The sequence below is a fragment of the Panthera onca genome, chromosome X (assembly GCF_046562875.1).
Source record: "Panthera onca isolate mPanOnc1 chromosome X, mPanOnc1 haplotype 2, whole genome shotgun sequence".
Classification (NCBI taxonomy): domain Eukaryota; kingdom Metazoa; phylum Chordata; class Mammalia; order Carnivora; family Felidae; genus Panthera; species Panthera onca.
Window position 1 is genome coordinate 69,011,898 of NC_138357.1, and position 25,361 is coordinate 69,037,258.

Below are 25,361 nucleotides of genomic sequence, written 5' to 3' on the forward strand. Positions count from 1 at the left end.
TAATTTGTTTATACTTTGCTCAGCTCAACCTTAAAAAACAGACCTCTGCTGTGTAGTGCCGAGACTGGAGCCACTTCTGAGGCCTAGCTCCTTCCCTCAAGGGGCTAGGCACCAGCTTACTGAGGGCAAATGAGGCCAACCACCAGAGGGTTCCTGAAAGGGCTTGGAGCTGCTGCCATAGGAGGGCTGAGCACATTCCAAGCAGAACATGGTTTTCCCCTCCTCTGTCCCAATTGGATGGGATGAAGCCAAGAAATCATTGTAGGTCATATACAAGCTCTGCTGGAGGGTAGGCTGAGTAGCCAGAAATGCTCAAGTCATAAGGAAAGCTGGATCCCCCTCAGAGGGCCCAGTTGTGGCAGAACACAATTATCATTCTCCACTCTGAGTGGAACCTTAGGCCTAGAGAGCATAACCATAGTCCTTCTCTGGTGAGCCAAGCTCAGAAAACAAGTCTCTGACAAGTAACCCATGTCTCCAGGCCAGCATTTTCATACACCAGCCCAGGAAGATTGGAAGTAGGAGGTATAACAACTTCCAAAGCATCTTTGGCTGAAAGCCAACAGACTTCTTTAGGAATCCCATATTCCTCAGGGCATGGTGGAGGGTTTTTACTTCTCCCCTCGCCTGCAGACATGATCCTGCAGGATTGGCAGAAAGAAACCAGAACATTAACTTATAGCCTGCTTCTTGCCTGATACTACCAAGTTTTGCCAGTAGAACCAACTGCACTGTAGTTTGAGGTTAGCTTAGGCCTAGCTGGGTAGCTGGGTGCTAGGTCTATACCCCAGTGGGGGATGCTGCTAAACATCCTTTCTTATGCCCAACACATTATTTTTTTTTCTTTCCCAAATTATCCATACATTGGCAGCCAAAAATACCTGGAAAGGAGCCAGAAATGCTGAACAGCCTTGGGCTCAGCTGACTTCTTTTTCAATATAAGATTCCCTCAGGAATCCTGTAATGGTAGGTGTTTCACATGGATTCACTCCAGAAGCTCATTTCCAGGAAGGCAAGTGAGGTCATGTATTGTGTGGCACATGGAAGAGGGAATAGAATGGCAGAGCTGGAAGAGACCTGAAAAGACCATCTGATCTAATTCCCTCATATTACAGATATAGAAACTGAGGCCCAGATATGGGAATGGTACTAATATATTGTTCCATAGCCATTTAGTGGCCAAAAGTGGACTTAGGCCCAGTTTCATGAACTCTCAAGCTTAGGCTCCACCCACCACTTTGGAACTCTTGGGTCCTCTTTTGGGGATATTATATATCAATGTGTCCTGGAGAACCTACCTAGATGAATCCCATTGTACAATCATTCTCAGGAGCAGAGTCTTGAGAACTCTACATGGAAAGGACCACAGAGGATTCTTCAATGAGTATCCCTAGTTGAAGCCCAGAAAGAAGCCTACCTTCAGCCTTGGGCAAATGGCCAGCAACTCCTAGCCTTACCTGGTGAAGGAGCTGGTATGGAGGCCTATGAAAGCGACAGCAGCCCCTGCAGTTGCTGTGATTCGGCAGCCCAAACGATCAGTGAATATACTCACAATGGGAGAACAGAAGAAGATCATGCCCATTGAGAGGGCTCCTACCCAGGCTGCAGAGAAAAGAAGCACAAAGACAACTTAACTTAATGTGGTACCTGGTGGTGCAGTTGGTATCTCAGTTCTTCTCTGACCTTTCACAGGGGTCATTGCATTTGCCTCATTGCCATCCTTCTAGTCCCTAATGGTCAGAGAAGTTAGGTGATTTTCAAAGCACTTGTAGCAGGGCAATGTGGGAACCAGGAGTCTAGTTAATAAACATACCCAGAGTTTCAGAGCTGGGGCAGAGGGCCTTTAGAGATCATCAAGTCTATGGTGGGACCTTCTAGCTAGCCACCACATGGCTGCACTCCATTTCTCCACCACTTTGGTCAAACACTTTGGTATGACCATATGACTGAATTCTGACCAATACAGTGTGGATAAAAGTGATACACACCACTTCCAGGCCTGGACCATAAAAAAACTCCCATGATATTTCTGCTTTCCTGTGAGCTACAACTGCAAAGTCATCTTGCAAGCCATGTATTAAGACTGGAAGAACTGCCATCAGTTCTGTCTGGGTCCCTAGATAATTACATGGAGCAAAGTTCTCTCTCTAATCTGGAACCCCTTCCATGAATATTGCATAGGAAATAAACAGGGGTGTCTGGGTGGCTCAGTAGTTTAAGTGTCTGACTTAGGCTCAGGTCATGATCTCATGGTCCATGAGTTTGAGCCCTGCATCAGGCTCTGTGCTGATAGCTCAGAGCTTGGAGCCTGATTCAGATTCTGTGTTTCCCTCGCTCTCTGTCCCTCCCCCACTCATGCTCTCTCTCTTTCTGTCTCAAAAATAAACATTAAAATTTTTTTAAATAAAAAATTTAAAAAAAGAAACAAGGGGTGCCTGGGTGGCACAGTCGGTTAAGCGTCCGACTTCAGCCAGGTCACGATCTCGCGGTCCGTGAGTTCGAGCCCCGCGTCGGGCTCTGGGCTGATGGCTCGGAGCCTGGAGCCTGTTTCCGATTCTGTGTCTCCCTCTCTCTCTGCCCCTCCCCCGTTCATGCTCTGTCTCTCTCTGTCCAAAAATAAATTAAAAACGTTGAAAAAAAAATTAAAAAAAAAAAAAAGAAACAAACTTCTTGTCACTGAATTTTTGAGGGCCATTTGTTATAGCAATGAAACCAACATAAACTAAAACAAAGAGATTCCTCCACTACCATTTTACTGATAAAGAAATAGGTCCATAAATGTGAAGGGACTTGCCAAAAATCACACAGCAAGTTAGTGGCAGAGCTGGGACTCAAACCCAATTCTCCTTATTCCTAGTCCAAAGTTCATTGTATTATGTCTTCTATGGGGATGAATGAAGCTTCCCATAATTGGAGGTGTGCAAGCAGATGCTAGATATAAAACAGGGGATTTAAGAATTGGTATCATATTTGGACTAGCCAGCATTTTAGGCCCTTCTGGGCATGCTGAGCCAAATTTATAGCCTTGAGCATTGTTCCACTTGGCTTCAGGGCCAAGGAGTATGGGAATTAATTAAGCCTTGAGGAGCTAAAGTAAGGCTTGTGTTGGGCATTGGAACAGTCCTGTAAAGATGCTAAGACTAAGGAGCAGGGAAGTCCACAAAGGCCTACTCAAATTGTATGAGGACATAGGGCAGATTTAGGAGCCACCCAGAGATTTCTAAGGACACTGTGCAAGAGGTCATGCAACCCTCATGCTGAAATCCTTCATCAGAGCCCATGTTTGGCAAATCCCTGACTCTAAGCTCAAATAAAAAGAGTTTATTATGTTTATAAATGCTCTTAAGTGTCCATAACAATCCTCAACAGGAAGGAAGAAATTTACCCTTTTACTTAGATTCTTCTAGTCCATTTCCCTTTGCTTAGCCCTTAGAAAGCTCAAGTTTTTTTTTTTTTTCTTTTAAAGCTGTTATCAAGTTTCTTCTTTGGCCTCTTTTCTAGTCTAAGTAATATTAGTTTCCTTAACTTTTTCCCTTAGCTTCTATTTCTAACTCTGTAATTACTTTCAGAGCTCTCATCTGACCGTTTTCCAAATCATCATCATCATCATCATCATCATCATCATCATCATCATCTAAAAGCATTCACTGAGGGGAGCCTGGGTGACTCAGTCAGTTGAGCACCCAACTCTTGACTTTGGCTCAGGTCATGATCCCAGGGTTGTGGAATTGAGCCCTGCATTGGGCTCTGCACTGGGTATGGAGCCTGCTTGATTCTCTCTTCCTCTTCCCCTCTCCCCAACTCTCTCTCTCTCTCTCTCTCTCAAAACAAAAAACAAAAAAACAACCATTCATTATCACCTGAGCATGGTGCCAGGCCAGCTTCTGGCTCTCTTCAGTTGTATAACCCCAAGTCAGTCAGAGAAGTGCAGTCTGAGTTTGGTCAGGGCTAGTCCACCATTTGTGTCTCTTATCTCAGTGCCTAATTGGTTGCTCAGATTTCCATTGGGAATCTTTGCTTTCCAGGGCGCTAACGTGAGTCCTAGCTGCCTGGCTTCAAAAGTACCGGCCTGGGACAGCAGGAAACCTGAAGTCTCTCATCACAATTTTACCTCTTGCTGTGCAATTTCACTTCTTATCAGCTGTGGGACCTTGAGCAAGTCACACAGCACTTCTCTAATCCTCAGTTTTCTCATCTGTAAAATAAGGATTAAAATTCCCGATGTGCCTTCCTCCAAGTTTTCTTTTTTTTAATGCTTACTTATTCTTTTTTTCAATATATGATATTTATTGTCAAATTGGTTTCCATACAACACCCAGTGCTCATCCCAAAATATGTCCTCTTCAATACCCATCACCCACCCTCCCCTCCCTCCCACCCCCATCAACCCTCAGTTTTTTCTCAGATTTTAAGAGTCTCTTATGCTTTGGCTCTCTCCCACTCTAACCTCTTTTTTTTCCCTTCCCCTCCTCCATGTGTTTCTGTTAAGTTTCTCAGGATCCACATAAGAGTGAAAACATATGGTATCTGTCTTTCTCTGTATGGCTTATTTCACTTAGCATATCTACCCTATGACCCAGCAGTAACACTGCTAGGAATTTACCCAAGGGATACAGGAGTACTGATGCATAGGAGCATTTGTACCCCAATGTTTATAGCAGCACTCTCAACAATAGCCAAATTATGGAAAGAGCCTAAATGTCCATCAACTGATGAATGGATAAAGAAATTGTGGTTTATATACACAATGGAGTACTACGTGGCAATGAGAAAGAATGAAATATGGCCCTTTGTAGCAACGTGGATGGAACTGGAGAGTGTTATGCTAAATGCTTATTTATTCTTGAGAGAGAGAGACAGAGCACAAACAGGGGAGGGGCAGAGAAAGAGGGAGTCACAGAATCTGAAGCAGGCCCCAGGTTCCAGGCTGTCAGCACAGAGCCCAACACAGGGCTTGAACCCACGAACTGTGAGATCATGACCTGAGCCAAAGTTGGGCACTTAACCGACTGAGCCACCCAGGCGTCCCCAAGTTTTCTTTTAAATAATAATCAGAGGTGGGGCACCTGGATGGCTCAGTCGGTTGAGCATCCAACTTCAACTCGGGTCATGATCTGATGTTTTGTGGGTTCGAGCCCCGCAACGGGCTCTGTGCTGACAGCTCAGAGCCTGGAGCCTGCTTTGGATTCTGTGTCTCCCTCTCTCGCTGCCCCTCCCTTGCTCATGCTCCGTCTCTCTTTCTCTCTCTCAAAAATAAACGAATATTAACAAAAATAAATAATAATCAGAGATAATCATATTTAAGAGAGCTTTATAAATACCAATAGTCACACCATATACAAAAATTAATACAAATGGATCATAGGCTTATATGTAAAACTTAAAACTAAAAAACTTACAGAACAAAGTACAGGAGAAAATCTTTCTGACCTTTAATTAGGCAAAGATTTCACAGATATTAACAAAAAGTATGATCCATAAAAGAAAAACATTGATATATCAGACTTTATCAAAGTTTAAAACTTCTGATAAATACTGTTATCAAAGTGTAAAAAGCAAGCCACAGGCTGGGGAAAATATTTACAGCACATAGGTCTGATAAGAGACTGGTATCCAGAACACAGTGTTGACTCTCACAACTCAACAATAAAGCAAGCAATCCAGGTTAAAACATGAGGGAAAGATTTGAAAAGACATTTCACACATATAAACACACACACACACACACACACACACACACACACACACACACACACTGAATGTCAATTAAGCACGTGAAAATATGCTCAATATCATTAATCATTCAAGAAATGCATATTAAAGCCACAGTGAGATACTGCTACATACACACTAAAAAGGCTTTTAAGAAATTGCAATACCTAGTACTGGGGAGGATGTAGAGGAACTGGAAATCTCATGCACTGCTGGTGGGAATGCAAAATGGTATACCAACTTTGGAAAACAGTTTGGCAGATTCTTATAAAGTTAAACATGCAATTGCCACATGAGCTTGAAATACCACTCCTAGGTATTTACCCAAAATAAATGAAAACTTATGTCCCCAGAGAAACCTATGCCTCGATGTTTATGGTAGCCTTTTTTATAACTGCCAAAACTTGGCAATAACTCAAAATGTACTTCAACTGGTAAATGGATAAATAAGTGGGTAATACATTAATACAGTGGAATACAATTTTGCAATAAACAGGAATGAACTACTGATACCAGTACCAACTTCAACAATTCTCAAAGACATTACAGTAAGTGAAAGAAGCTAGACACAAATGATTTTATTTACATAAAATTCTGGAAAAAGACAAAATTATGGGGACAGAAAAACAGATCAGTGGGTACCAGGAGGAAGGATGGGTGTAGGGAGAGGATTCATTACAGGAGAGCAGGAGGGAACTTTCTGTAGTGATGAAATGTTATATATCTTAACGTAGTCATGATATTCTTTTGTCAAAATTCATAGAACTGAGCACATAAAAAGAGTGAATATTACCATATGTAAATTATAGCTCAATAAATCTGATGTTATAAAAAAAAAGAGAGGGGGCAGGGAAGTAGAAAGTGCCAACGGGAGGTCTCATTTATGATGTATATATTTTATTCTGGCAGGATTTTCCCAAAAAATCATAGTTCAAGTATATTGTCAAAGAGGAAAAAATTATGTATAGTCACCAAATCATCTTGCTGACATTTAATCAACTAGAACTCACCATTATTCACCATTGTTTGACCTTTCTGAATATTTACAGTACAACTAAAACTGATGATTGGGCTTGAAGGTAACTTTTGTACAAAGAAAATTTAAATTATATTTGATATATAATTTTTTGGTTAATGACATGTATCCATAATTATGGTATCATACAGAATATTTTCACTACAAATCCTGTACTCCACCTATTCATCCTGCCTCACCCTTCCAACCTCTGGCAACCACTGACCTTTTTACTGTCTTCATAGTTTTGCATTTTCCAGAATGTTATATAGTTGGAGTCATATAGTGTGTAGCCTTTTCAGATCGGCTTCTTTCACTTAGCAATTTGCATTTAAGCTTCCTCCATGTCTTTTCATGGCTTAATAGCTCATTTCTTTTTAGCACTGAATAATATTCCATTGTCTGGATGTACCAAAGTTTATCAACTCACCTACAGAAGGACAACTTGCTTGCTTCCACATTTTGGGAATTATGAATAAATCTGCTATAAACATTTGTGTGCAAATTTTTGTGTAGACAAACATTTTTGACATATTTGGTTAAATACTAGGGAACACAATTGCTAGATCATGTTCAATTTTTTTAATGTTTATTTTTGAGAGAGAGACAGAGCATGAGTGGGTGAGAGGCAGAGAGTGAGGGAGATACAGAATCCAAAGCAGGCTCCAAGCTCTGTGTCAGCACAGAGCCCGATGTGGGGCTTGAACCCATGAACTGTGAGATCATGACCTATGCTGAAGTCAGATACTTAACCGACTGAACCACCCAGGTGTCCCTATCCAGTACTATTTTAAATAAGAGCAGTGGGAATGAAAAAAAGAATGGTGAGAATGGACATCCCTGTCTTCTTCCTGACCATAGAGGAAAAAATTTCACTTTTTCCCCATTGAGGATTATGTTAGCTGTGGGGTTTTCATATATGACCTTTGTTATGTTAAGATATGCTCCCTCTAAATCTACTTTGTTGAGGGTTTTTATCATGAATGGATGTTGTACTTTATCAAATGCGATTTCTGCATCTATTAAAATCATCACATGGTACTTATCCTTTCTTTTATTAATGTGCTGTATCACGTTGATGTGTGAATATTGACCCACCTTTGAAACCCAGAAATAAATCCCACTTCGTCATGGTGAATGATTCCTTCAATGTTGTTGGATTTAGTTTGCTAGTATTTTATTGAGGATTTTTGCACCCATGTTCAGGGATATTGGCCTGTAGTTCTCTTTTTTATCCATGTCTTTATATGATTTTGGTATCAGGTAATGCTGGCCTCATGGAATAAATTTAGAAGTTTTACTTCCGGTTCTATTTTTTGGAATAGTTTGAGAAGAACATGTATTAACTCTTCTTTAAATGTTTGGTAGAATTCACCTGTGAAAACATCTGGTCCTGGACTTTTGTTTGTTAAGAGATTTTGATGACTGATTCAATTTCTTTTCAGGTTTTGGTTTCTTCAAGTTTTTTTTTCTTCCTCTTTCAGCTTTGGTAGTTTATATGTTCCTAGGAATTTATCCATTTCTTTCAGGTTGTTTAATTTGTCGGCATACAGTTTTTCATAATATTCTTTTATAATTGTTTGGATTTCTGTGTTGTTGGTTGTTCTTTCTCCTCTCTCATTTGTGATCTTATTAATTTGGGTCCTTTCTCTTTTCTTTTTTGATAAGTCTTGCTAGGGGTTTATCAATTTTATCAGTGTTTTCAAAGAACCAGCTCCTTTTTTCTTTGACCTGTTCTATTGTTTTCTTAGTCTCTTTATCATTTATTTTTGCTCTCGTATTTATTATTTCCTTCCTTCTGCTGCCTTTAGACTTCATTTAATGTTATTTTTCTAGCTTCTTTAGGTGTAAGGTTAGATTATTTATTTGAGAATTTTCTTGTTTCTTGTTGTAGGCCTGTATTGCTATACACTTCCCTCTTAGGACCACTTTTGCTACATCCCAAAGGTTTTGGACCATTTTGTTTTCCTTTTCATTTGTTTCCATGTATCTTTTAATTTCTTCTTTGATTTCCTGGTTGATACATTCATTGTTTAGTAGCATATTGTTTAACCACCATGTATTTATGGTCTTTCCAGATTTTTCTTGTGGTTCTAGAAGTCACCGTGTTGTGGTCAGAAAAGTTGCATGGTGCAACTTCAATCTTCTTATATTTTTTGAAACCTGTCTTGGGGCCTAATATGTGATCTATTCTGGATAATGTTCCATATGCACTTGAAAAAAAATGTGTGTTCTGCTGTTTTAGGATGAAAGGTTCTGAATGCATCTGTTAAATCCATCTGGTCCAGTGTGTCATTTCAAACCATTTTTTCCTTGTTTATTTTCTGTTTAGATGATCTGTCCTTTGAGGTATGTGGGGTATTAAAGTCCCCTATAATTTTTGATTATCAATTAGTTCTTTTGTGTTTCTCATTAATTGTTTTATATATTTGAGTGCTCCATGTTGGGTGCATAAATATTTACAGTTGTTAGATCTTTTTGGATTGTCCACTTTATGATGACATAGTGTCCTTCTCTGTCTCTTGATACAGTCTTTGTTTTAATGCTACTTTTCTTTGTATTAAGTTTATTTATTTTGAGAAAGAGTGTGAGTTGGGAAGGGGCAGAGAGAGAAGGAGAGAGAGAATCTCAAGCAGGCTCCATGCTGTCAGTGTGGAGCCCTGACAGAGCTCGATCCCATGAACCATGAGATCATGACCTGAGTTGAAATCGAGTTGGGCATTTAACCAACAGAGCCACCCAGGTGCTCCTTACATTCTTTCTTTTAAAGCCTAGTTTATTAGATATAAGTATTGCTATTCTGGCTTTCTTTTAACCTCCTTTCATTTGATAAATTTTTCTCTATCCCCTCACTTTCATTCTGCAGGTGTCTTTAGCTCTGAAATGAGTCTCTTGTAGGCAGTGTAGAGATGGTCTTTTTTTTTAATCCATTCTGACACCCTATGTCTTTTGATTTAAGTGTTTAGTCCACTTGCATCCACAGTAATTATTGATAGATACATATTTATTGCCATTTTATTACTTGTTTTCTTGTTTTTTCTTCCCTAAGATTTTCTCTGATCCTTTCTTGCCTTTGTCACTTTTGGTCTTTCTTTTACCTTCAAAGAGTCCCCTTTAATATTTCTTGCATGACTGGTTTAGTGGTCACAAACTCTTTTAGCTTTTGTTTATGTGGGAGACTCTTTATCTCTCCTCTTCTGGATGATATCCTTGCTGGATAGAGTATTTTTGGCTGCAGATTTTTCCCATTCAGCATTTCGAATATATCATGCCACTCCCTTCTGACTTGCCAAGAGTCTGTTGAGAAGTCCCTAGCTAGCCTTATGGGTTCTCTGTTGTAAATTAAGGCCTTTTTTCCTGCTGCTTTTAGGATTTTTCTTTACCATGATATTTTGCCAATTTAATTACAATATGTCTTCATGTTGGCTTGCTTTTTTTTTTTTTTTTTTTTTTTGATGGGAGTTCTCTGTGCCTCCTTGACCTGGACATCTGTTTCCTTCCCTAGATTAGGGGAGTTTTCAGCTATTATTTCTTCAAATAAATTGTCTGCCCCCTTTTCTCTTTTTCTTCTGAGACTCCTATAATACAAATGTTATTACTTTTGATGGAGTCACTGAGTTGCCTAGATATATTCTTGTGTTGCATAATTCTTCTTTCTCTCTTTGGTTTAGATTCCTCACTTTCCATTACTTTGTCGTCTAGGTCACTAATTCATTCCTCTGCTTCTTCCAGCCTACTGTTCATTGCATCAAGCCTGTTTCCAATCTCATTTATTGCACTCTTCATCTCATATTCTTTTTTAACTCTTTTATCTCTGTGGTAAGGGTCTCATTGATATCTTCTATTATTTTCTCAAGCCCAGTGAGTATCCTTGTGATTGTTGCTTTAAATTCTCCATCAGGAATGTTACTTATATCTCTTTTGCTTAGATTTCTGTCTGTAGACTCATTTTGTTCTTTCATTTGGGATAAATCCCTCTTTCATCGCATTTTGTCAAAATCTCCGCCTTCTTCTCTATATTAGAAAAGGCAGGTATGTCTCCTACTTCTGAAATCAGTGGCCTTATGAAGAAGAGGTCATTCGTTCCCAGGACCTGGTGCTTCAGGAAGTGTCTCTGGTGTACACTGCATACCCTCTGCTGTTGTGTTTTGACTGCTCTGTCCTCAGGCCAGTCATCTGCAGAGGTTCTCCTTGCCTGTTGTGGGCAGTATTTGGTCTCTGGCCTGAATGTGGCATATTTTAACTATATGCCCTCCGGTCTGCTTGTGATATTAGACCGGACACTTCCTCCACCAGAACTGAGGCCCTGCAAAACTCTCTGGTTAAGAGACAGAGTGTGGGCAGGGGTTTGTGCTAGGCTTCTGGGGAAGGGGCCTGCTACACTGGGACTGAGGCAAGTGTGACTGAGAAGGGCAATCCCACCAGAGCACACGGGTGGTGGGGCTTGGTGTATGCAAGTTTGGCAGCCAGTGTCAGCACGGTGCTGTTTCCCACAGGTGGCTCTGTGTTTAATCTGAGGGGCAAGAGAGGGAGTAACTTACTAGCTCCTTAGGTGTCTCCATGAATGCTGCCTCTCAGGGACTGTTCTGAGAAGAGTGAATAATCTCCCCACTGCGTACCCCAGGCACTCTTCAGATTGCTGTTTCCACACTGCCTATCCCCAGTTGTTTGCCTGCCTTCTCTTCAGGAGCAGTGCATTGCCCTCCTTGCTCTATCTTAGCCGAGTCCATTGGTTCAGCTTAAAACTCCAGACTTTAAGTCCCACTGACTGCAGAGACTTACAAAATTCAGCCCCTTTTTTCCATGACAATGGCTTTGGGGAAACATTCTCCTTGTGCATTCCCTTGTGTGCTCCTCTCTTTCTCGCCTTTCTCTATGACCATGGCTCCCTCCCTCTGCAGCATCTGTGATCCATTTCTCCTCTAAACCACATCTCCACACTTCCTACCTTCTTCAGTGTGGCCTCATCTCTTCCTTAAGTTGTGGAGTTCTTTCTTTTGGTCTTCAGGTCAATTTCTGAGGAATTTAGGATAATTTGATAGTTATTTAGTTGTGTTCATGGGACAAGGTGAACCTAGGGCTGCCTATTCCACCACCATTAACCTGTGAGATCTGTGTATTTTCTTTGACAGTTTCTGTTTATCTTTGGCCCATTTTATTGTTTGGTTGTTCATTTTCTTATTGTTGAGTTTTAAGAGTAATTTTTATATTTTGAATAATAGTCTTTTATCAGGTATATATTTTGCAAATATTTTCTCCCAGTCTGTGGCTTACTTTCTCATTCTCTTGCCATTTTCTCTCACAGAACAGAAGGTTTTAATTTAATGAAGTTCACATTATGAATTATTCATGGGTTGTACCTTTGGTGTCATTTCTAAGAAGTCATTGTCCTACCCAAGGTCTTTTCGGTTTTCTCATATGCTATTTTCTAGGAGTTTTATAGTGTTGTATTTTATATTTAGGTCTGTGATCCACTCTGAGTTAATTTTTGAAGGTTGTAAAGTCTGTGTCTAGATTCATTTTTTGCATGTGGATGCCCAGTTGTTCCAGCACTATTTGTTGAAAAAGAAAACTGTTTTTGTTCTATTGGATTGCCCTTGCTTCTTTGTCTTAGTTGGCTATATTTATGTGGATCTATTTCTGTGCTCTCTATTCTCTTCCACCGATCTATTTGTATATTCTTTCATCAATCCTACAGTGTCTTGAATATTGTAGCTTTAAAGTAATCTTTGAAGTTGGATAGTGACATCCTCTAACTTTGTTCACTTCCTCTATTATTGCATTGGCTATTTGGAATATTTTGCCTCTCCACGTAAAGTTTAGGTTCACTTTGTTGATATCCACAAAATACCTAACTTGAATTTTGATTAGGATTGTGTTGAATCTATATATCAATTTGGGAAGAATTGAGTCTTCCTATGAATGAACATTTATTTAGTTCTTTTTTTATTTCATTATTCAGAGTTTTGTAGTTTTCATCATATACACTTTGTATATGTATGTATTTTGTATGTATTTTGTTAGATTTATACCTATTTCATTTTGGGGGTTCTAATATAAATGTATTCACTTTTTCAAAGTTTATTTATTTATTTTGAGAGAGAGAGAGAGAGTGAGCAGGGAAGGGGCAGAGAGAGGGAGAGACAGAATCCTAACCAGGGGTCATGTTGTCAGCACAGAGCCTGATGCAGGGCTTAAACTCATGAATCATGAGATCATGACCTGAGCCGAGATCAAGAGTTGGATGCTTAACTGACTGAACCACCCAGATGCCCCTAAATGGTAATCATTTTTAAATCTCAAATTCTGCTTGTTCATTACTGATATATAGGAAAGCAATTGACTTTTGTATATTAACTTTGTATCCTGCAAACTTGCTATAATCACTTATTAGTTCCAGGAGTTTTTTGCTGCTTCTTTCAGATTTTCTACATAGATTATCATGCCATCTGTGAACAAAGACAGTTTTATGTCTTCTTTCTTTTTAAAAAAACGTGTTTTTTTTTTTATCAGAGAGAGAGAGTGCAAGTGGGGGAGGGGCAGAGAGAGAGGGAGACTCAGAATCTGAGGCAGGCTCCAGGCTCCAAGCTGGCAGCACAAAGCCCAATGTGAGGCTCAAACTCAGGAATGGAGAGATCATGACCTGAGCCAAAGTCGGATGCCCAACTGACTGAGCCACCCAGGCACGCTTATATCTTCTTTCTTCATCTATATTCCTGTTATTTCCTTTTCTTGAATTATTACATTAGCTAGAACTTCCAGTAAGATATTGAATGAGAGTGGTAAGAGGTGATACCTTTGCCTTACCTGATCTTAGTAGGAAAGCTTCAAGTTTATCATCAAGTATGATGTTAGCTGTAGGTTTTTTAATACAGATTTTTAAAAGATCAGTTTGTTTTGATTTCTTTTAAACTTTTAAATTTTTAAATAATTATAGATTCACAGGAAATAGCCAAGATAATCCAGAGAACTCTTGTGGATACTTCACCCAATTCCCCCCAATGGTTACATCTTATGTAACTATAATAAAATATCAAAACCAGGAAATTTACATTGGTACATTATATGTGTATATTTTTATGTCATTTTATTATATGTGTAGATTCATGTAACCACCACTGCAATCAAGATGCAGAACTGTTCCATCACCACAAACATCTCCTTTGTGCTACTCCTTCATAGTCACACTCAGTCCACTTTCCTACTATTCCTAGGCAACCACCAATTTGTTTCACACCTCTATAATAGTATTTTAAGAAAGTTACATAAATAGACTCATAAAGTATATGACCTCTGAAAATTGCCCTTTTTTCACCCAGTATAATTCCCTGGAGATACATATTTGCAGTGAATTTTTTGTAAACAGCATATAGTTCGGACATGTTTTTTGTTTTTTCTATCCACTCTACTAATCTGTCTTTTACTTGATGTGTTTAGAACATTCACAATGGACATAATCATTGATATGTACAGTCATTTTATTTTTGTTTTCTGTTCCCTCTGTTTTCCCTTCCTCTATTTCCCTTTTCCTCACCTGCCTGAAGGTTCTTTTAACAGTTTTTAGAATTCCATTTTGATTTATCTATAGTGCTTTTGAGTGTCTCCTTTTGTATATATTTTAGTGGTTGCTCTAGCTATTATATTACATGTATATAACTTATCAGTTTACTGATGTTGACATTTCACAAGTTTGAGTGGAATGTAAGAACCTAACTTCCTTCATGTCCTTTCACTCGCCCTCATTTATAATAAAATTGTTTTAAATATTTGTTTTATATACATTGATAACCACATCAGGAATCAATATAACTTTGGGGTCAACTGTTAAACATAATTTAGATAACACCAAAGAAGGAAAGTTTATTGTATGTATCCATAATTTTACTTTTTAATTGCTTTCTCGCCCTTCTTCATGTTTCAAAGCTCCTTCTTTTATTGTTTCCTTTCTATTTAAAGAACTTCCTTTGGCCATTCATTTAGGGTCAGTTAGCTAGTGACAAATTCTCTTAGTTTTCATTCATCTAAGAATATCTTGATTTCCCCTTCATTCCTAAATGATATTTTCATTAGATATGCAATTCCGGGTTTACAAATTTTTTCTTTCAGCACTTGAAACATGTGCCACTTCTTCCTTCTGCCCTTTATGGTTTCTGATAAGAAATCCACTGTCATTTGAATGTTTTTCCTCCTTGGTTAAGGTGTCATTTCTCTCTCACTGTTTTCAAGAGTATTTTGTGTGTTTAGATTTCAGAAGTTTGATTATGATATATCTTGGCATAAATTTCTTTGAGTTCATTCTCTTTGGGATTCACTCAACTTCTTGATACTGTAGGTTTGTCTTTTTCTAATTTGGAAAATTTTCAGTCACTACTTCTTTGAGTACTTTTTCAGCCCCATTTCCTTTCTCCTCTCCATCCAGGACTCCTCTGATGACAGGAATGTTGCATTTTTTGTTAGAGTCCCACAGTTCCTTGAGGCTCTGTTCATTTTTTTTTCAGTTTTTTTTCTCTCTGTTGTTCAGACTTGATAATTTTTATCATTAATTCTATCTTCAAGTTCACTGATTATTTCCCCTGTCCTCTTTATTCTTTCATGGAGCCTATCCAATGAGGCTCTTATTATCATTATTTCAGTTGTTGTATTTTTTCATTCTAAAATGTCCATTTGTTTCTTCTTTATATTTTATATTTATTTGCTGAGACAGTATTTTTTTCATTTGTTTCAAGTATTGTTGTAGTTGCTCATTGAAGCATTTTTAGGATGGTTGCTTTATATATCCTTGTCAAATAATTCCAACATCTGTGTCACCTTGGTGCTGGCGTTAGTTAACTATCTTTTCTCATTGAAGTTGAGATTTCCCCAGACTTTGCTGTGACAAGTGGTTTTCTATCCTAGACATTTTGGATATTATAAGACTCTGGATCTTATTTAAATCTTGTGTTTTAGCAAGCCTACTATGACACTGTGCCAGTAAGGCACCACTTCATTATTGCTAGATGGGGTAGAAAAGATGGGGGTGGAAGTCTGGCTTTCTTGTTTAGCCTCCATTGATACCCTGTGAAGGATGGGTGCCTTGTTACTTCTGAGCAGGGGTTGGTGTTCAAGATCCCCACTGGACCTCCTCTGATATTTTTCTGGATAAGAGGGGTAGCAATTGCTCATTGTTATTTCCCACATTGCTTTAACTGATGCTATAATGAACATTGTTAAAAGATAGGCCTTCACTGACACACCTTGGCATCTCTCCAGGAGTGGGAAGAGAGTCAAAGGTTAAAGTCTGGAAGGATGAAAGTCCAGGCTCCCTCTATTGATGCAATGGGGGAGGAGTAGGCCTTCTTGCCACTGAGATGGAATGAAATTCTTAGCTCTCCACTCAGTTTTCTTTGATACTACTTAAGCATGGTGGGGGTAGTTTGGGGCACCTTGTTACAATTGGGTGAGTGTAGAAGTCTAGGCTCCCCACTAGGACTTTCCTGACAAAAGTCAGATGAATTTTTTTCCCCATGGTGTTTGGCTGGAGCAGAGTGGTTATTTAAAAGTGTTCTAAAAAAATAAGTAAATAAATAAAAAATAATAAAAGTGTTCTGTCTTGATGTGCTACCCCTTTCCTGGTCGTTTAGCTAGAAAAATCAGGATTTTCTAGCGGCTTATACATTGGTACTTCTGGGCTGTTGGCTTTTTCAGTTCCAGTTCTAAGATATATGTGGCAAAATAAAAACTGCTTCATTCACTGCTGTGTTGTTCCTTGGGTCCTGAGGTCCCTGGCCCATCAACTTCTCTCTACCTTTCAGCCTTTTATATTTGCTCTGTATACAGTGCCCAGTGTTTTTAGCCATACTTCATGGGAGGAATATGGAAAAGTACCTTGATATAGTTTTTAATGCTAAATGTATATTATAAAAAACTAAGCCATCCATTTATGACATTAACTTATTCAACAGTTATTTAACATCCTCTCTGGCCCAAACACATGGCTATAAGGACACTGAGGTTGATAAATGAGTGACATATGGTTCTTGCCTTCAAGGATCTCACTGTAGAATAGGGAACATTTTAAAAAAAATAAGGCATTACAAAATATAAATTCCATGGTTCAAGACTAGAGTAAAAATTTCTATTTATAGATTTTCAGGCAAGTCAGACATTCCAAGTGAAAGAAAAATTGCTATATTAAGGGAAAGAAAAGTAATCTAATAGCTAGATTAATAACTGAAAAAGTATAGTATGATATAAGAGATATGTATTTGAAGGATTGATAGAAGTAAAGGTTTTTCAGAAGAAATTTAGAAAAAGAAAAATAATCAAGGGGTGACTATATTTAAAAAAGAACCCATAATCATTATAATAATGATGATGATTGGATGCTATTGGTTATCCTTTATCTTCCTTGAACTCAGTTTCCTTTTTTGGCAAATATGAAGCATGGGCAAAGGTTTTCTAGAACTTTGGGTAGTCCTTGGACTCAAAGCTAGGGAATTTTTATGTTCCCCATATTACTCTTGCTCATGTATGAGTAAGACAAAGAGATTTCAATGAAGCAACTGACACCTCCTATGGTTGTGAAACATGAAAAGTATAGGCATACCTTATTTCATTGTGCTTCACTTTATTGTGCTTCACAGACATTGAGGGATTTTTCTTACAAGTTGGAGGTTTGTGGCAACCCTTCAGTGAACAAGTCTATTGGCGCCATTTCTTCAAAAGGATTTGCTCACATTATGCCTGTGTGTCACATTTTGGTAATTCTTGCAATATTTCAAAATTTTTAATTATTATTGTATTTGTTATGATGATTTGTGATCCATGACCTTTGATGTTAACTATTGTAATTGTTTGGGGACACCATGAACTGTGTCCATATAAGATGGCAAACTTAATGGATACATGTTGTGTGTGCTCTGATTGCTCCACCAACCATCTCTCTCCCCCTCCTCAGGCCTCTTTATTCTCTGAGACACAACAATACTGAAATTAGGCCAGTTAATAACCGTACAATGGCTTTTAAGTATTCAAGTGAAATGAAGAGTTGCATGTCTCTCACTTTAAATCAAAAGCTAGAATGTATTGTGTTTAGTGAGGAAGGCATGTTAAAAGCTGAGAGGCTGAAAGCTAGGCTTTTTGTACTAAACAGTCACGTTGTGAATGTAAAGGAAAAGTTATTGAAGGAAATTAAAGGTGCTACTCCAGTGAACACACAAATGATAAGAAAGTGAAACAGCTTTATTGATGATATGGAGAAAGTTTTAGTGGTCTGGATAGAAGATCAAGCCAGCCCCAATATTCCCTTAAGCCAAAGCCTAATCCATACCAAGGCCTTAACTCTAATTCTATGAAGGCTAAGAGAGGTGAGGAAGGTGAAGAAGAAAAGTTTGAAGCTAGCAGGGGTTAGTTCATGAAACTGAGGAAAATAAGGCATCTGCATAACATAAAACTGCAAGGTGAAACACCAATGTTGATGTAGAAGCTGCAACAAGTTTTCCAGAGAATACATCTAAGATGGATTGATTGAAGGTGGCTACACTAAACAACAGATTCTCAGTGTAGAAGATGCAGCCTTCTGTTGGAAGAAATGCCATCTAGGACTTTCATAGCTGGAGAAAAGAAGCAAATACCTGGATTCAAAGCTTCAAAGGACAGGCTGACTCTCTTGTTAGGAGCTAATGTAGTTGATGAGTTTAAGCTGAAGCCAATGCTCATTTACCATTTTGAAAATCCTAAGTCCTTTAGGATTAGGCTAAACCTACTCTGTGCTCTATAGGTGGAACAACAAAGCCTGGATGATGGCCTATTTGTTTACATCATGGCTTACTGTATTTTAAGACTGTTGAGACCTACTGCTCTGGGAAAAAAAATCCCTTTCAAAATATTACTACTCATCTACAATTCATCTGGTCATTCAAGAACTCTGGTGGAAATGTGCAATAAGATTAATGTTTTTAATGCCTGCTAACACAATATCCATTCTGTGGCCCATGGATAAATGAGTAATTTTGACTTCCAAGTCTTATTCTTTAAGAAATTAATTTCATAAGGCTATAGCTCCATTCTACAGGGATTTATCTGATGGATCTGGACAAATAAATTGAAAACCTTCAGGAAATCATATACCATTATAGATGGGATTAAGAACATTTGTGATTCAGGGGAAGAAGTCAAAATAACAACATTAACAGGAGTTTGGAAGAAGTTGATTCCAAAGCACATGGATGACTTTGAGGGATTAAAGACAACAGTGGAGGAAGTAATTGCATATATGGTGGAAATAGAAAGAGAAATAGAATTAGAAGTGAAGCTTAATGATGCAACTGAATTTTTGTCATCTCATGATAAAACTTGAATGGATAAAGTGCTAGGGATGAGCAAAGAAAGTGGTTTCTTGAGATGAAATCTACTCCTGGTGAAAATGTTGTGAAGATTGTTGAAATGACAACAAAGGACTTAGAATATTACAAAAACTTAGTTGATAAAGCAGCAGCAGGGTTTGAGAGGATTGACTCCAATTTTGTAAGAAGTTCTACTGTGGGTAGCTACAGAGAAATCATTTGTGAAAGGAAGAATCAATCAAGGCATGCAAACTTCATTGCTGTCTTGTTTTAAGAAATTTCTACAGCTACCCAAACATCAGCAACAACCACTCTGATCATTCAGTAGCCATCAAGAAAAGTTTGAATATAGCAGAGGTTGGCTAATAAGGTTTAAGGAAAGGCACCATCTCCATAACATAAAAGTGCAAGTTTGTGGAGCAGCAAGTGCTGATGTAGAACTTGCAGCAAATTATCCAGAAGAACTAGCTGATGCAGACGGCTACACTAAACAACCAATTTTCAATGTAGATAAAATAGCCTTCTATTGGAAGAAGATACCATCTAGGACTTTTATAATTGGAGAGAAGTTAATGCCTATCTTTGGAGCTTCAAAAGGACAGGCTGACTCTCTTGTTAGGGGGTAATGCAGCTGGTGACACTAAGTTGAAGTCAATGATCATTTACCATTCCAAAAATCCTAGGTCCCTTAAGAATTATGCCAAATCTACTCTGCCTGTGCTCTATAAATTGAACAATAAGGCCTAGATGACAGCACATCTGTTGGCAACAGGGTTTATTGAATATCTGAAGCATTGTTGAGACCTACTGTTAAAAAAAAAATGGAGATTCTTCTTAATATATTGCTCATTTATAATGCACCTAGTTACCCAAGACTTCTGTACATTAGAAATGTACAGTGATATTAACATTGTTTTCATGTCCCCTAACACAACATCCATTCTGCAGCCTGTGGATCAAGGAGTAATTTTGACTTTTAAGTCTTCTTATTTAAGAAATACATTTTGTAGACAGTTATTCCTCTAGTAGATCCCAGCAAAGTAAATTGAAAACCTTCTGGAAAGGAGTCTTCATTCTTGTTGTCATTAAGAATATTTGAGGGGCACCTGGGTAGCTCAGTTGGTTAAGCATCCGACTTCAGCTTAGGTCATGATCTTGTGGTTTGCGAGTTCGAGCCCTGTGTTGGGCTCTGTGCTGACAACTCAGAGCCTGTAGCCTGCTTCAGATTCTGTCCCTCTCTCTCTACCCCTCCCCTGCTCATGCTCTTTCTCTCTCTCAAAAATAAATAAATAGTAAAAAATATTTTTAAAGAATAATATTTGATTCATGGGAAGAGGTCAAAACACCAACATTAACAGGAGTTTTGAAGTTGATTTCAACCCTCATGAATGACTTTGAAGGCTTTGAGACTTCAATGAAGGAAGTAACTACAGATGTAGTAGAAATAGCAAGATAACTAGAATTAGAAGTGGACCCTGAAGATGAGACTGAATTGCTGCAATCATGATAAAGCTTTAATGGATGAAGAGTTGCTTCTTTTGGATAGCCAAAGAAAGTGGTTTCTTAAGATAGAATCTACTCCTGGTGAAGATGCTGTGAAGATTGTTGAAATGACAACAAAGGATTTAGACTATTACATAAATTACATGATAAAGCAGCAGCAGGGTTTAAGGGGATTGACTCCAATTTTGAAAGATATTCTGTGGGTAAAACTCTGTCAAACAGTATCTTATACTACAGAGAAATTGTTTGTGAAAGGAAGAGCCAATCGATGTGACAAACTTCATTGTTGTCTTATTTTAAGAAATTGCCACAGCCACCCCAACCTTCAGCAAACATCATCTTGATCAGTCAGCAGCCATCAACATCTAGGCAAGACCCCCCACCAGTAAAAAGAATACAACTCACTAAAAGCTCAGATGATGATTAGTATTTTTTTTAGCAATAAAGTATTTTTAAATTAAAGTATATAAATTTTTTTAGACATAATGTTATTTCATGGTTAACAGATTACAGTATAGTGTAAACATAACTTTTATATGTACTGGGAAACCACAAAAATCACTTGACTCATGTTATTGTGATAACATGAGCTGGCCTTTCCAGCTTCATCCTGAGCCTACTGGTCATCAAGATTCCTTATGCTTAAAGTCTTTTCAGTCAAGTGCCCAATTAGTGCCCTGGATCCTTACCACAGGCAAATGCCTTTGACGAACCAGGAGACTTCTCAGAAAAGAACTCAAATGCAAGAACAGATTCTTCATTCCTTGGCTGCCAAAAGCCAACCTTTCTGAGCTCTCCCTCTGAGTTGCAAAGGACGAAAGTGTAAGAGCCAAACTCTCAAAATAAATTACAGGCTTTTACAAATTCCTGTTGTTGTGGGGGAACTAACGAAAGCTCAAATGAGGGAATGATGGAACAAAGCCAAAGAATGGGCAAAGTTGGGGGAAAAGGTAGATCAGAGAGGTGAAGGGAGGCTGGCATGGGAACAGAGATGGCTCTATTCGGGAGCCCCCCACTTCCTGACAAGGTGTACAGTTTAATGAAAGAATAGCAAATAGGATTAGAAGGTAATGTTTTGAGTCTTAGCTATCCAACTGTTGTACCTAATGGTAAGTGGGAAAAAGAGGCACTATGAATTAGTTTAGTGTCTCTGTTTCCAAAAGTATTTCCCCGTTTCTGCCTCATCTCTATCCCTCTTCAGAGTCCCCAGGTTATAGTAAAGAGATGAACCTACTTGTGACAAATGAGGGTGGTCATAATGGCATAACTAGGACATGGGTACCATGTGGGATAGGTGGCAGGAAGCTCAGGATAGGCTGATAGTATGCTAGTACATTGGGTCAGGTGGTCATCAAATACTAGTCAGATGACTGAAAGCATTGTGGAACAGTTAAGAGGAGGAAAGTAAAGGCACTTTAGCGGTTAACTAGAGAGCTCCAGAGGGGAGAAATGCAACACCCTGGTCTGCCTTAGGTACTGAGATGGAAGAGCCCTGACCCCCTTTCTTTCTGTGCCTGACCGGAGAGTGACGTCCAGCTGAGTTTAATTTATTAATTATTTATTTAGCTTTGTGCAGGACCCAAAGTTAAGTGCTAGGTAGTTATTTTTCCACCTAACGAAAATCTCTTGTTCAGGAAAGCTAATTATAAACTTTTTTTTTTCATTTTCTCACCAACACTTAAGTTGAGAAGCTCTTTCTTCCAGTTTTCAGCTTCTCTAAATCCATTTACTTTGGTAGCTACTCAACATCCATTAATTGTGTCTAGAATTCTACAAATTTGTAGCAAGGCTTTATTTTAAAATTCCAAAAGTATTTTTGTATTTAACCTGGCATTTATCCTGCCAGTATTTAATTCTTTTCTTCATTAGAATGTGGTGGTGTTTTTCTGGGTTGGCACAGCAATACTGGAAAACATTCTTTTCTAAGCATTCAGTATCTAAACAAATCCCATATTTAACTTTCCACACTTTGCCTAAACACATGCCAACTTTAATGGTCTACCTACTTTTGAGTATCAAAACTTATAAAGTAAATAATCACTGAAAACATAAGTTGTCTTATTACCCCCTTATTAAGTCATTTGGCCTTATTCTTTCTGCTGCTATTGTTTACTTACATTTTTGGAATCAGACAATCTAGAAATCCAGTTCCTAATATTATAGGTAGTCCGAATGAGGCCCAGAGAGACTGCACCTGAAAATGCAGTCCCTCTAACTACTGCCCCAGTCTTTCATGTGTGACTCGGCTCTACCTAATGGCCTATGGCCCACTGATTTGGCAACCACTGATTTAGGACAATAGTCAGTTATCTACATTAGCAACTAAGGTATATTACAGGTGGTTCTTGAACCAAAATCATCAGTGCTTAGAGGAACAATGAATTGAAACAATTTCCTCAGCTTTCTCTGAGCAGGCTAGCAAGAACCTACAGACTCAGATTGTCATTCACCTGATAGAGGGTATGGGCAAGAGGGAGGAGGCAGAGACAGACAGATAAGAAATAAGGAGACAGAAGGAGAAACATACATCTAAAACAGAAAAATTGATAACAAGGGCCTTGTTAGAACTACAGAATGTTAAAAATGAAGGAGTACTCAAGAATCATAGAGGTGGTAGGGCATCTGGCTGGCTCAGTCAGTAGATCATGCAACTCTTGATCTCAAGGTTGTGAGTCCAAGCCCCACATTGGATGTGGAGCCTACTTTAAAAAATCAGAGTGGGTAACCAACATGGCTTCACTTATGAGTTTCAAAACATATTTGAAAGGAAGGAATAATAGCAATTGTATAAAAATTCTATACAAACTCTTACAAAAAATAGGAAACAGAACACTTTTCAACTCATTCTATGAGTCCAGTATTACCTAATACTAAAACCAGATAAAGACATCACAAGAAAAATACAGATGGATGTCCATCATAAACACAGTTGCAGAACCCTTAACAAATGTTAGCAAATTCAATCTGACAATATGTAAAAAGGATAAAACATCATGATCAAGTAGGATCTATCCCAGAAATACAAGGTTAGTTCAGCATCCAAAAATCAATCAATGCAGTATGCAGTTACAACAAGACTACACATTTGATAAATCCAATATAATTACTCAATCGATGCAGGAAAAGCATTTGAAAAAATTAAACTCATTCAATATAAATTAAATATTCATTCAATATAAAAGCTCTCAGAAAACTAGTAATAAAATGGCAGTATAAGAGCAACTATAGAAAACCTATAACTAGCATGATACTTACTAGTGAAAAACTAAAATCTTCCACCCTAAATTAGGAACTAGGCAAAGGATGTCTGCTCCTGTTTACTTCTATTTAATAGTGTACTGGAGGTTCTCACCAGTGCAGTAATACAAGAAGAAATAGAAGACACAAAAATTAGAAGAGGTAAAACTATCTTTATTTACAGATAACATGATTATCTGTTGCAGGGAATATGGCCAGAGTCACAAAAGAGGAGTCGGCAAAGTGTGGTTAAGGTCCTCATACTCAAGTGGGAATGAGACCCTGATTCCAGAATGAAGTTTCTCTTCATTAGGATAATTGCTAAAGACTACATGCATAAAGTAAGCTAAGCAAGTGTGTTAATTGATCTAATGGTTCAGCTTTTCAAGGTTGAATTTTGAGTTAATAGGTTTCTATAACACTAGGAAGGGTCAGGTGTGAAGAAGGATCTGGCCCTGGACAATGTTAATGGATCTAGGCATTCCTTATGAGCTGCAGCAGTGTTCAGCTGTGTAAACATGTCCTAAGTCCTTGCACCTTCTCCAGCCCTTCCCTTTTGAAGTCTTTTCCTTTGATGCTACTCTCCTGCACCTCCCACAATTATATATCTAGACAATTTAAAAGACTAAAAGCTACTGGTGGGGCACCTGAGGCTCAGTCAAGCATTTGACTCTTGATTTCAGCTCAGGTCATGATCTCATGTTTGGTGAGATTGATCCCCATGTCAGGCTCTATACTGACACTGCAGAGAATCTGCTTGGGATTCTCTCTCTCTCTCTCTCTCTCTCTCTCTCTCTCTCCTTCTCTCTTTCTCTCTCTCCCTCTTTCCCCCACTCATGTGCACACGTGCTCTCTCTCTCAAAATAAATAAATAAATAAATAGATAGATAAATTTTTTTAAAAAACAACAAAAAGCTACTAGAACTAATAAGTGAGTTAAACAAGCTCACAAGATACATTGCCAACATTCAAACCCCAATTGTATTTTTATATACTAGCAATGAACAATTAAAAGTAGAATTAAAATGCCCTTTATAATATCATCAGAAATTTAAAATACTCGAAGATAAATTTGATTAAAAATATGTGTAAGACTTCTACACTGAAAATTACAAAGCGTTGATGAGAGAAATTAAGGAAGACCTAAATAAATGGAGGGATATACCTTGTTCATGGGTCAGAAGGCTCATTATAGTTAAGCTATAAATTCTTCCCAAATTGTTCCATAGATACAATGCAATCCCAATCAAAATCCCAGAAAGGTATTTTTGTAGAATGTGGCAAGCTGATTCTCAAATTTATGTGTAAATGAAAAGGATATAAAATTGTGAAAGGGGCGAGTGGGTGGCTCAGTCAGTTAACCATCTGACTCTTGGTTTTGGCTCAGGTTATGATTTCATGGTTTGTCGGACAGGGCCCACGTCGGGCTCTGCACTGAGGGTGCGGAGCTTACTGGGGATTCTCTCTCCCTCTCTCTCTGCCCCTCCTCTGCTCTCTTTGTCTAAAAATAAATAAACATTTAAAAAACGAATTATGAAAATAATTTTGACAATGAAGAGCAAAGTTGGAGG

General features: G+C 38.3%; 1 protein-coding gene across 1 annotated transcript in view; it reads right to left on the reverse strand.

Annotated features, from left to right (window-relative positions):
• Positions 1-25,361, reverse strand: part of SLC16A2 (solute carrier family 16 member 2) — a 137,725-nt gene that overhangs the window by 12,152 nt on the left and 100,212 nt on the right. The window contains exon 2 of the mRNA XM_081793534.1: positions 1,458-1,602. Within this exon, the coding sequence (XP_081649660.1) occupies positions 1,458-1,602 (145 nt within the window). The remainder of the gene's footprint in view (positions 1-1,457; positions 1,603-25,361) is intronic.